This window comes from Nycticebus coucang, chromosome 18 (genome assembly GCF_027406575.1).
Source record: "Nycticebus coucang isolate mNycCou1 chromosome 18, mNycCou1.pri, whole genome shotgun sequence".
Taxonomy (NCBI): Eukaryota; Metazoa; Chordata; class Mammalia; order Primates; family Lorisidae; genus Nycticebus; species Nycticebus coucang.
In genome coordinates, this window is record NC_069797.1 from 40,539,416 (window position 1) to 40,551,550 (window position 12,135).

At 50.4% G+C, this 12,135-nt stretch overlaps 1 protein-coding gene across 1 annotated transcript; it reads left to right on the top strand.

Moving 5' to 3' along the window:
* The first annotated feature begins 899 nt into the window (after window positions 1-899).
* On the top strand, window positions 900-8,969 carry CHCT1 (CHD1 helical C-terminal domain containing 1). Its single transcript, XM_053570749.1, has 7 exons — window positions 900-1,298; window positions 2,230-2,361; window positions 3,456-3,557; window positions 3,823-3,998; window positions 4,400-4,499; window positions 6,031-6,226; window positions 8,726-8,969. The coding sequence occupies exons 1-7, from the start codon at window positions 900-902 to the stop codon at window positions 8,809-8,811; spliced, it is 1,191 nt and encodes a 396-aa protein (XP_053426724.1). The 3' UTR covers window positions 8,812-8,969.
* Window positions 8,970-12,135: the final 3,166 nt, after the last annotated feature.

Genomic DNA, 12,135 nt, shown 5'->3' on the forward strand with positions numbered 1-12,135 from the left:
TGCCCCACCCTTGTCAGTTTATTAACATTTCCCCCCTTGTCCAGGTTCTTGCCAATATAATTCTTCTTCTTCTTCCTTTTTTTTTTTAAGAGACAGAGTCTCATTTTATCACCCTTGGTAGAGTGCTATGACATCACAGCTCACAGCAACCTCCAACTCCTGGGTTTAGGCGATTCTCTTGCCTCAGCCTCCCGAGTAGCTGGGACTACAGGCGCTCGCCACAACGCCCGACTGTTTTTTTTTTTGTTGTTGTTGTTGGGTTTGAGAGAGCTGGGTTTGAACCCACTACCATTGGTACATGGGGCCAGTGCCCTGCTCACTGAGCCACAGGCGCCGCCCCTTCTTCCTTTTTTTAAAACAAAGTCTCAGTCTGGTACCCAGGCTAGAGTGCTGCATCAGCCTAGCTCACAGCAACCTCAAACTTCTGGGCTCAAGCAATCCTCTTGCCTCAGCCTCCTGAGTAGCTAGGACTACAAGGGCCTGCCACAACCCCCAGCTATTTTTTCTAATGAATATACCATGGTCTCTCTTGCTTAGGTTGATCTCAAACTCCTGAACTCAAGCAATCCACGCACCTTGGCTTCCCAGAGTGCTAGGATTACAGGTGTGAGCCACCCTGCCTTGGCTATAATTATCCTTAACAGTGGCGAAATAATATGGAATCAATGCTCACAGAACAGATCTTGCAGTTTGGAGGTAGTGAAGTGAGGATTTTTATTCCTCAAAAAAATAAAAAAGCATTTGCTAAACACGATGGCAGAGAGAACAGGTTAAAATGAGTGTCCGGACTCAGAACTCATCCAACCCCCTACCCACCACGCAGCCCGGGCCTCCCGCCTACCTGCCTTAAAGCGGTCCAGAGCCCCAGTGTCCCTGTCATGTGTCCTAACCGCCTCTAGATGGCGACAGGGAGGCCTGGGACGACCGTCGGGCAGGACCTCAGCCCTGGCTCGGCTGACCCACCGCGGCCCGGCAGGGGAAGAACAGGGTCAAACTGGGTCCCGGGCCCAGAGGACGCCAAGAGAAGGCCAGGAGATGGGACTCAGCGTTCCAGGGAAGCTGACGGGGCTTCAGGGAGGAAACAGAGGCTGCAACGGCCTCAGCCATGGCCCTCCGTGAGCGCTGCCGAAGGACGCGGGGCACCTGTGCCGCCCTGGGGGCGAGGTGGCCCAGGTGGAGACTTCCGATCGCCTCCGGGCCAGGCGGACCCCGGCTGCATCGAGACAGAGCGGCCAGACAACGGCCGGACCCCTGCGCCCCCCTGGTGGCAGGACCTCTGTGCACTCAGTTCCTCTTCTGTGAAATGGTGGCACCGCGGGCCCCTAACCCAAGGACAGTTACTGTGAAGGTTAATGAGATGACATATGGTGGCTGGGATTTTCGTGCACCCCCTTAAAGACTCCACCACTCAACCGACACCCAACAACTGGTTTATTAACTTTCTGGAGGCTACAGGGCCACAAAGAAGATGCGTCTCAGCAGAGAGTTACAGTCTGCATTGTCTCAGAGCAGCCACCCTCTGCGCTCCAGGGATATCTAACCTGCCCGCCGGATGCTGATTTTGTGAGGACCTTTTTTACTTATCTGTGGTGTTGGATATCACGAAAAGTATGCAGGGACATTTAAATTTTTTTTTTTTTTCCGCTAATGGGTGTTTGTTACTGTTTGTGTATTTAATGTGTGGCCCAAGACAACTCCTATTCTTCCCAAGTGCAGCAGAGTGAGAAAAAAAAGGTTGGATATATAGTTCTTTTTCCAAGTCCTGGAAAGAATGTTAGGAACCCTTTCCCTCACAACTTAGGAGGCAGGAATGGTACACACGCAGGAGCCCATCTCTTCATAAACTTACCAGGGCTCAAAATCAACAGCAATCGGGCGGCGCCTGTGGCTCAGCGGGTAGGGCGCCGGTCCCATATGCCGGAGGTTGCGGGTTCAAACCCAGCCCCGGCCAAATTAAAAAAAAAAATCAACAGCAATCAACAGCAACAAACAGTACTGGTGGGAGAAGGGGTGCCAGCTCCCGGCCAGATGCCAGCATGGCTAAAATCCTCCGTCTACCAGGCACATCTTGCTCAGTTCCCCAATCTAGTTCCCAACTGGATGAGATGGCTGGTGGCCCTAGGTATGAGGGCATGGGAGGGGGAGAGGCAGGGGGAGGGGGCAAGGCTCTGTTGGTAGTTGCCATGGTTTTCTCCGAGTTCTGGAGCCCACCTGCCCATTTCCTGAGAGCTCAGCTCACAGAGCAGAAGGTCAGAAGCCAGAGGGAACGTTAGGTGTGCCACCATGGAGCCTACTCACACACCTGTTGAGATAGAGGTTTCAGACCCGCAAGGGAGTAAAGGGGAAAGTCCACCAGAGAAGGTGAAGTGGGGCTGGGGGTGAGAGGGAGGGAGAGAGGGAAGAGGGATCACTGGGCAGCTGGTTTCGGGAAGCAGAGACACGAAGTTCAAGGACAAGAGAAGAAAGAAAAATGGTAGGGTGCATGAGTTAGCAAGAGGCCTAAAGAACAAGAGGATGTTAACTCATTCAGACAGATGTTTATCAAAGCCATGTATTCCTGGCAAGATGATGGGAAGGGATCACATTTCACTAGTGGTTCTGAAGACTGAAGTGTGAGCATACCTGTGTGTGTGCATGTGTGTACATGAGGTCTGTGTGTGTGGTTGTGTGGCGTGTGTGCAGTTTATGGAGCTGGCCAGCCAGAGTGCCCTCTGGGGCCTGGAGATGCCTGTGTCCAACCTCCTCTCCCTTTCATAGCCATCTAGTTACGGGCCTTCCTGGTTCTCTGAACACAGGAACTAATGTTCACTTTTCAGAGAGGCCTTTGAATGGTGAAGTGCAAATTCAGTCATGTCAATATAGTCTTGTGTTCTGAATTCTAGTATTGTTTTTCACTTTGTCTCCACTAATTATCTTTTTTTGCCCTACTTTTGCTGTTGAAAGATTCTTTCTCGTCATCACCATCACCCATTTTTTTCTGAGCGCCCCTTAGATACATGGCCAAAGGTTAGGAATACAGAGAGGTGGGCCTGGGACTTCGGTGATCCATACTTGTTTGCTGAACAAGGTAGTAACTGAACCCCTGCTCAGCCCCCCCAGGACTCATGTAAACCTTTTGGTGCCTCAGTGTTATCACTGTAACCAGGGATCATATCTAACCTCTCAAAATTTGTGGGGAAATAAAACGAGTGAACGTTTATCAGGTGTGTTGCAAAGTTATCTAGTGTAACATGTGATGATTATTGTAAAAGAAATAGAATATTCTAGTTTTTCTAAGAGATATTCTGAGGTGGGTTTCTTTGTCTGGGGCTCACTCAAATCAGTGCCGGGACAAGAATGGGGTCACAGGGCCCATGGAGAAGGGCTCTGGCTACCATTTGGACAGTGCTTGGCCAGAGCTGCCCTCACCAAGAGTGGCCCAAACCCTCAGCTGACTTGCCTCTATCTCCTTCCAGGTGACAAATGTGCCCTGTTTAGAGAAGAGCTCCAGCACCATCCCGACAAGAGACCCACTTGTGCGCCATGCTAAGGGTCTGGGCCAGGACACTTTCAAAATTGTAAGGGGCCAGTCTGGAACCGTGTCCCCTGTTTCCCATGAGTCAGGAGACGTGGGTTAGGATTGGCAGGCCTCAGACCCACAGCTCATTACCCGACTTGTCACACTTTTGGAAAGGAAGTGGGATGAGAGGTCCTGTGTAGCCACCTCCCTAAACACACACAACCCTTCCTGGGCTACTAAGGGCCACAGACAGGCCCTGCTTGGTGCACGGGGCTGCCCATCTGCCTCTTTTTTTCATCCATGGCCCTTTGTTGCCTTCTCAGTGTAAAGAATACCTAAGGCCGCTGAAGAAGTTCCTGCGAAAGTTGCACTTGCCCAAGGATGTGCCTCAGAAGAAGAAGCTGAAGTACATGAAGGAGAGCCTGGTGGTCCTAGGGGACCACATCAACACCTTTCTGCAGCATTACTGCCGAGCGTGGGAAATCAAACACTGGAAGAAGTAGGGCAGCCTCCTTGCCCCCCCCCATCCACCTGGGCCACCCCCTCTCCATGCAAGATGCCCCAGTCTTTCATCTTTATGTGGAGGAGTCAGGATCCTGGAGGGGGCAGAATGGGAGGAGCAAATGGGACGAGGGTCCCCCTCGTCACTGACTGCACCTGTCCACACTGTGGACAAAGATGTCTCCTGAACCCTGAGGACAATGACCTTGGGATGAACAGCTATGATGTGCAGGTGCTCATCACCAGGACACAGGATATCCGGCTGCTTCATCCCCCCCCCCCCAACCCTAAAGCAAGCACATGGCCCACAGCTCCCTGGGTAGGTCCCAGCCCCAAGACAAATGCTGGAGGGGAAAGGGCTGCGCCCGCCTCCCTCAGCCTCGGGCTTCTCCTCTGCAGGATGCTCTGGCGGTTTGTCTCCCTCTTCTCGGAACTAGAAGCGAAGCAGCTTCGCAGGCTCTACAAGTACACCAAGAGCAACCAGAACGCCAAGTTTCTGGTGAGCGCGGGAGAGCTCCTCCTGAGCCCAGCTGAGGGTTGGCGGTTGTGTTCTTAGACTGTGGCGGGATGCCTGGGGCAGAGTGGCCCTCTGACACCACTGTGCTCCTCTGCTTCTCGTGCAGCTCACTGACGCTGCACTCCCACTACTTTACCCTGCGAAGAGGCTCAGGGTCCCATTCTCCATGTGTCTTCATCCTCCACACACACACCCTGACGCCAACAGGGGCAGGGACAGCCCTGAGGAGCCAGGGGCGCAGACGGTTGAGGCCAGGCAGAAAGGCATGGCCCCCTTGGAGAAGTCTCCTGGGACTGTTGACAGACCCTGGCCTGGCTTTGTTCAGGAGTAGTGGTTCTCAAATGTTTTGGTGTTAGGATATGTTTATCTGCTTAAATATCATTGAGAACCCCCCTACCTCCCCAAACAATCCACCCACCTTGGCCTCCCAGAGAGCTAGGATTACAGAGCCACCACGTCTGGCCATTCTATAGATTTTGACAAATGTATGATGGCATGTGTCCACCCTTACAGCATCACACAGAATAGGTTCACTGCCCTAGCGCCCCCACCCCAGCTCTACCCACAAGTCCCTGGCAACTAATCTTAGGTTCACTGCCTCCATAGTTTTCCTTTCCCAGAATGTCATATAATTGAACTCATACAGAATGTAGCCGGTTCAGATTTGTCTCAGTGAACTTTTCACACTAGGTTTCATTAGAATCCATTCGTTTCTCTCTTGCACTTTACATGGACTCCACTTTTCAGGGGTCTGTATAGTCAAAATATCTCGGGGCCCCCAGCACACGTTGAGAGCCACTGGTCCAAAATAATTAGAGGTAACCATGGTAAAAGCCTTCCATGTACCAGGCACTTGAGGTTCCCTTCGTGTAATCTTCAGAAGTAACCCTAAATGGTAATTAAGATGATTGTCCACAGTTTGTAAATGAAGATTTTCCAATGCAGGGCAGTCAGGTAACTTGTCCCAGGCCACATGGCAAGGGGAAGGGAGAGGCAGGATCAGGATCCCACCTCTGTCTGACTCCAGCTAGCCGCCTACCACTGCTCCTGCTGGCAGCTGTAACCAGCCCAAACCCTCCCTGCTTCTGGGCTGCTTCCTCTGAACATGAATGGTCAGATCACTTTACTGAATCCTCCTCTGAATATGAGGAGCTGCCACTTTCCTGATTTCTAGATTTCTGGATTTCACTAGCTAGAAAAATTTCAAAACCTATCTTTAGGCTGTCAATTTAAATATTACTACGTTAGGGCTTTAAGACAAATGCCACTGTTTCATTACAAACCAATAAGACATTATAACTCTGGAAAGAGATGGGAGATGTGATTGCAAAATAAAGGGCAACCCAAGAAGACACAATTGGCAGCCTGGCCTTAATGTCCCCAAGGTCACCCCTCCCTTTTGGCTAGGCGCGTGTGAAGAGCAGCCAGATCTCAGCAGCGTCTTCACAAGCGCAGAGCTGGGACTTCAGAGTTAAGACTCCTATCTACAGCCAACCCTGCGGCCCTGTTGCAGGTGGCATTCTCGCCCTCAGATGTACCTGAGAGGTCCCTGCTAGCTGACCGGGAGGACAGTCTGCCCAAGCTCTGCGATGCCTGGGGGCTGCACAGTGACATCAGCGGCATGAAGGAGAGGCTGTCCAAGATGCAGACCCCGGGTCAAGAGGCCTCCCTGCTGGAGGAGCCCCAGTCCCAGGCCCATGTCAAGAAAGGTAACGTCCCCCGTGTCAGGGAATGCCGGGGGTTTGCGACGCGCGCCTGGGTGTTCCCTGGAGCATCCAGGGGCCTCTGCCCTGAGCTGGACGAGTTCTTCTTCCTTCCTTCCCATCTTCTCTTCCTCCTGCAGTTTGCTTTCTGTCCTTGTTTTCTCCTTCTCTACCTTCTCATCTCTTTTTAGTCCCCACTAGTGTGCTCCTGAAAGAAAGTTTAAAATGTACCAATGAGTGTGAAAAGCAGAGGAAACCCCCCCACCCCAGCGGCAGCCACTGTTAACATTTTAGGGTTTCCTTCCGTGTTCTGTACCACTTCCCCCCAGCAGAGGTCTCATAATACAGACAGTTCTGAATCCTGCCCTTTTCAGTTAACATATAAACAAAGGCACTTGCTATATGACTAGAAGCACAGTAGAGGCAGTTTCTAAGTGGCCAAGAGTGTGGACTCTGAGGAGGTGTCACAGCAGCAGCAGGACACCTGCTGTCAGGATTGGGTGGGGCCCAGGGAGAAGAAAGGGATCTGTTCCTACAGGAATGGGAGTCCAGACAGACAGGCTGGGAACGGCCTTCCTGCAGCGTTGGCCTCTGTGGTGACCACGGTGTCTGGCTCTCTGCTTGGAAGCTGTGGGGTTAGTGAGTGGGGTCCCAGCCAAGTTTGGTACCCGGAAGGGCCTGTCCTGTGTACCCAAATGCACAGAAATGTTGCATCCATGCGCGCCTCACTCTTCTGGAACTGGCTTCTGGGGCCACAGCAAGCCATCCTTGCTCAGCTACTGCTGGGGAAGGTAAAGGCAGGCAGGTGACCTGAGATGGACCCAGGTGTTCCTCTCTACGCCTGGCTGGCCGGAGTTAATGCCAGGCAGCAGGCCTCACCACCAGTCCCACCTGGACCCAGGGAAGAGTGGGAGTGAAAACTGGGCAGTGGCAGTAGGCATGGGTTGGGCAGCCAGTGAGGCCCAGACCCCTGCCTGGGCTCTGTGAGGGCCCCTGGCCCCAGGACCTTCAACTGAGGAAGTAAAACATACAGAACTTTAAAGAATGAAGACCAGCCCATAATTAAGATGCTATAGGCCAAGTAGTCCAGGAATCAGAGGAGGAAAGTGAGCTCTGGACTTCTGGGCCAACTTTGGTCTGTAACAGGTCCTTTGTATCTCTTAACCCCGCAGCCTTCTGATGAGATGGGTATAAACACATAGACAATTAGATAACACCGAAAATACAGATTTCAACATTGTCATCGCTGCTGTCGACTTTCCAGATCTTTTTTACATATACAAATACAAAAGAACCTCCGTAAGTTGACCACCCAAGGCACTGTAACAAACTAGTCAACATATGGAGGTGGTCAACATAAGGAACCAGGCCTACTGTACTGACATGTCCAGTCTATGAAAATTAGGTCAGCTGAAGGGAGTGGTCAATGTAGGGAGGTCGTCAACTATGGAGGTTCAAATGTATGTGATTTTGATTTGAACTAGCTTTTTTTAGTGAATGGTATCAGCCTTTCCATGTCAACATTTTCATTTCATCTAATAGTTGTACTAAATGCTTCACATTCAAATTTCTCTAACAGAGATAACTTTTGCATTTGTTTCTCAAACCATACATTTCACCTGGTTATGGCTCCTCAGTCCTTTAACCTAACAATGTTCCCTTTTCCGCACCCCTACCCTGTTGAAAAGACCAGGCTACTGTTCTGCACAATGTTCCACTTCCTGATTTTTTTTTTCTTGTTGCTTCCTTTTGACAACTTTTTTCCCCCTTTTTTTTGAGACAGAGTTTCACTATGTGGCCCTCGGTAGAGTGTGGTGGTGTCACAGCTCACAGCAACCTCAAACTCTTGGACTTAAGTGATTCTCTTACCTCAGCCTGCCAAGTAGCTGGGACTACAGGTGCCCGCCACACGCCTCGCTACTTTTTTGGTTGCAGTTGTCATTGTTTAGCAGGCCCAGGCCAGGCTCGAACCTCCCAGCCTCGGTGTATGTGGCCGGTGCCCTCCGTACTGAGCTACAGGCGCTGCCTCCTGTTGACATCTTTTAACTTGCTCCTCTATAAACAGGACTTTAGATTGAAAGTCTTCAGAAAGAGGGAAGGAGGGAGGGGTGTGGGGCCTTGGTGTGTGTCACACTTTATGGGGGCAAGACATGATTGCAAGAGGGACTTTACCTAACAATTGCAATCAGTGTAACCTGGCTTATTGTACCCTCAATGAATCCCCAACAATAAATAAAAAAAAAAAAAAGAAAGTCTTCATGGATTCAAATTAAACATTTTTGGGGAGAGGCCATTCCCTTACTCTGGTCCTAGGTGAGAGTCTTCATCAGTAAACTGGGGCTGTTGCCATCTCTCTACCCGACAGGGTTTCTGTGAGAGAAGGGTGAGCGACAAAGGTTGGAAGGTAACATTTTGCTACTCTTCTTGTCTGCCGCCACCCCATCCGTGAGATTCTCTTACCATCTATGATGTCATGGAGACTGTCTCTGACCTTCCCTTTTTCAGATTCTTCAAGAAAACATCCTCAAAAGGCAAAACTCAAGAGAAAGAGGATTAAGGAGGCCCCAGATACTCCTGAAACCAGCCCGTAAGACGACCCCCTGGCACAGAGGGCCGGCCCCCCCTGGCTCTCGGAGCCCTCACGTGTCTGCGGTACTTCTGCAGTGGAGGGGACCAGAAAAGGGAAAGAAGAAAATTTTCCTTAGCAAAAAGATGCATAAGTCTTAATTGTGAATAAATGGGATGGGAAATAAATATCTTTAGGAGAGTTCTACTTTACTTGGGTGATAGTCATCATTTGTTCTTTTATTTGTTGAAAAAAAAATATTCGCCAGCTCCCTTACAAGTGGCAGGTGCCCCACACGTGCACAGATGAATAAGAAAGATGTGGTCACTTGTGTCAAGGACCATCACAGTCTAGAAAGGAGAGACAGACACATAAAGAGATCTGATGGGCTCGGCGCCCGTAGCTCAGTGGTTAAGGCGCCAGCCATATACACTGAGGCTGGCGGGTTCGATCCCGGCCTGGGCCTGCTAAACAACAATGACAACTGCAACAACAAAAAAAATAGCCAGGTGTTGTGGCGGGCGCCTATAGTCCCAGCTATGTGGGAGGCTGAGGCAAGAAAATAGCTTGAGCTCAAGAGTTTGAGGTTGCTGTGACGCCATGGCTCTCTACTGAGGGCGACATAGTGAGACTCCCTCTCAAAAAAAAGAGAGATCCAATGAATACAGGTGACTGGGAAGGCCTCAGGGGAGGTAACAAAGCAGCTGGCTGTTTGCCAGGGGCAAGGAATGCAGGTGAGGAGGTTGGTCAGAAAGTGACAAGTCTGGCAGCCTGCCCAGACCATCTCGACTTCATTTTGTGGGTAACTTGGTGCTGGCAGTGACAAGGGAGGTGTCAAGCAGTGGAATGAACTGGTGTGACTTGGGTGTTGGGGTTATACTCCCGTGACTGTGAGCCGAGTGCACAAAAGTGAGTGAGACTGAAAGTAGGGGACCGAAGACAATACAATAATAACAGCTAGGATGGTCTTCAAGCCAGGGGTAAAAAAATTGGCAGCCCATGTGCTAAAATCAGACCACCAGTGCGTTTTGCTTGTCCCTGGTGGTAGTCTACTTATTAAAAAAATTAAAAAGAAAATTAGTTGCTAGTATTAAAACTTGGCATGCCAGGCATGGTGGCACACAACTGTAGTTCCAGCTACTCAGGAGGCTGAGATGGGAGGATTGCTTGAGGTCAGATGATTGAGGCTGCAGTGAGCCATAGCTCATGGGTCATGCCTATGAATAGCCACTGTATTCCAGCCTGGGCAACATAGGGAGACTCTGTCTCTTAAAAAGAACACTTGGAATATTTCATATTAAAAACATTAGATCAGGCCAGGTAAAGTGGCTCATGCTTTAATCCTAGCACTCTGGGAGGCTGAGGTGGCAGGATCACTTGAGCTCAAGAGTTTTGAGACCAGCCTGAGCAAGAGCGAGACCCCCATCTCTTCTTTTTTCTTTTTTTTTGAAACAGAGCCTCAAGCTGTCACCCTGGGTATCACAGCTCATCACAGCATCACAGCTCACGGCAACCTCCAACTCCTGGGCTCAAGCAATTCTCTTGCTTCCACCTCCCAAGTAGCTGGGACTACAGGTGCCCGCCACAACACCCAGCTATTTTTTGGTTGCAGCTGTCATTGTTGTTTGGTGGGCCTGGGCTGGAGGTATACAGCTCAGGTGTATGTGGTTGGCGCCTTAGCTACTTGAGCCACAGGCACCAAGCCAATCTCTTTTAAATATAGAAAAAACTAGCAGAACATCCTGAGCTATCCCAGCTACTCAAGAGGCTGAGGCAAGAGGATCACTTGAACACAGGAGTTTGAGATTTCTGTGAGCTACAATGACACTACCATCTATCCAGGCCAACAGAGTGAAACTCTTTCTCAACTCCCCCCTACCAAAAAAAACCCAACAGATTGGGCCAGGTGCAATGGCTCATCCCTATAATCATAGCACTCCATGAGGCTGAGGCTGGAGGATTTCTAGAGCTCAGGAGTTGGAGACCAGCCTGAGCGAGAAACTGTCTCTACTAAAACAGAAAAATTAGCTGGGCCTGGTGGCATGTGCCTATAGCTGCTTGGGAGACTGAGGTAGGAGGATTGCTTGAGACCATGAGTTTGAAATTGCTGTGAGCTATTATGATGGCCACTGTACTCTACCGTGGGCAACAAAGAAAGACTTCGTCTCTGGAAACCCCACCTCCCCCAATTTCTGGCTTCTTGTTAAACTGTCCATACTTGGGCTTTCATTTGTGCACGACGACTGTAAAAATTGTCTGCACTTGGACTTTTATTGCACGTGACAACTGGCTGGGGTTGAGGAGCAGTTGCACAGGCCTCACTGATGCACTTTCCAGTTCACCACAGTCCTCAACTCTCCCTACTGCCTTACACGCTGGCCCTTTTCACTCATTTAGATCACCTATGTGACTCCGGTATCTTTTTTTATTTTTTTTGTGGTTTTTGGCCGGGGCTGGGTTTGAACCCGCTACCTCCGGCATATGGGACCGGCGCCCTACTCCTTGAGCCACAGGCACCACCCGTGACTCCCGTATCTTGCTACCCCTGGAGTATACAAAGGCAAAGAAGGGATGCAGAAAAGGCGGAGTAATGAATTTATGAGTTTATATAAGGTAAAATGGACAGTTTTTAGAGACAGATTTGGGAGCTGAGAAAGTGAGGGAGGGAGGAGGAGGAAGTGAAGATGGTACATTGCTTCTAGCTAGGCAGACCTGATGGTAGTCAAGTCCCGGAGGGGAAGCAGGTCCAATTATTTCCCAGAAACACAGGAGACAGGTTATTAACCCAGTGCTGCCCTGGAGCAGGAAGGGCCAGGGCAAAAGTAGGTGACTCTTTCTCCTTCCATCCCTCAGTGTGTATTGAGGAGTGGGCATCATCATAGACTTAAGATATTAAAATGAATATCAGTGTAGGCTTGAAGAATAAGCACAGGGAAGCAGAACAGCATGACAAAAAAGGAGCGAGGATGACGGAGAGAAGTGCCAGCTGGGTTTCCCTGACAGCCATGGCCGCCTGGAAGTGGCAAGATGAGACTGTTAAGGCACGAGCCTGGGGTCAGCCTCGCTTGACGGCTCCCTGACGGCTTTGACAAAGCAGGGAGGGTTTGAGAGCGAAGGCCAGGCAAGCTGGAGCGTGTCCATGATGATTATGGGCTCTTCAGTTTTGTCTCTGGTGAGAGATTTCACTGACAAGTGCAATTTGGATGTTTGGGAACGTCCAAGATAGGTGTGCCCGGTACGCGGAGCTGCACCGCCACCTAGCGGGAGTTTGGGACACCACAGCCTTATTCTTCCGACGGTGAAAAGTTGAAAAGATCATAGGAAGGGAGGCTGGGGGAGATTTGTGCGA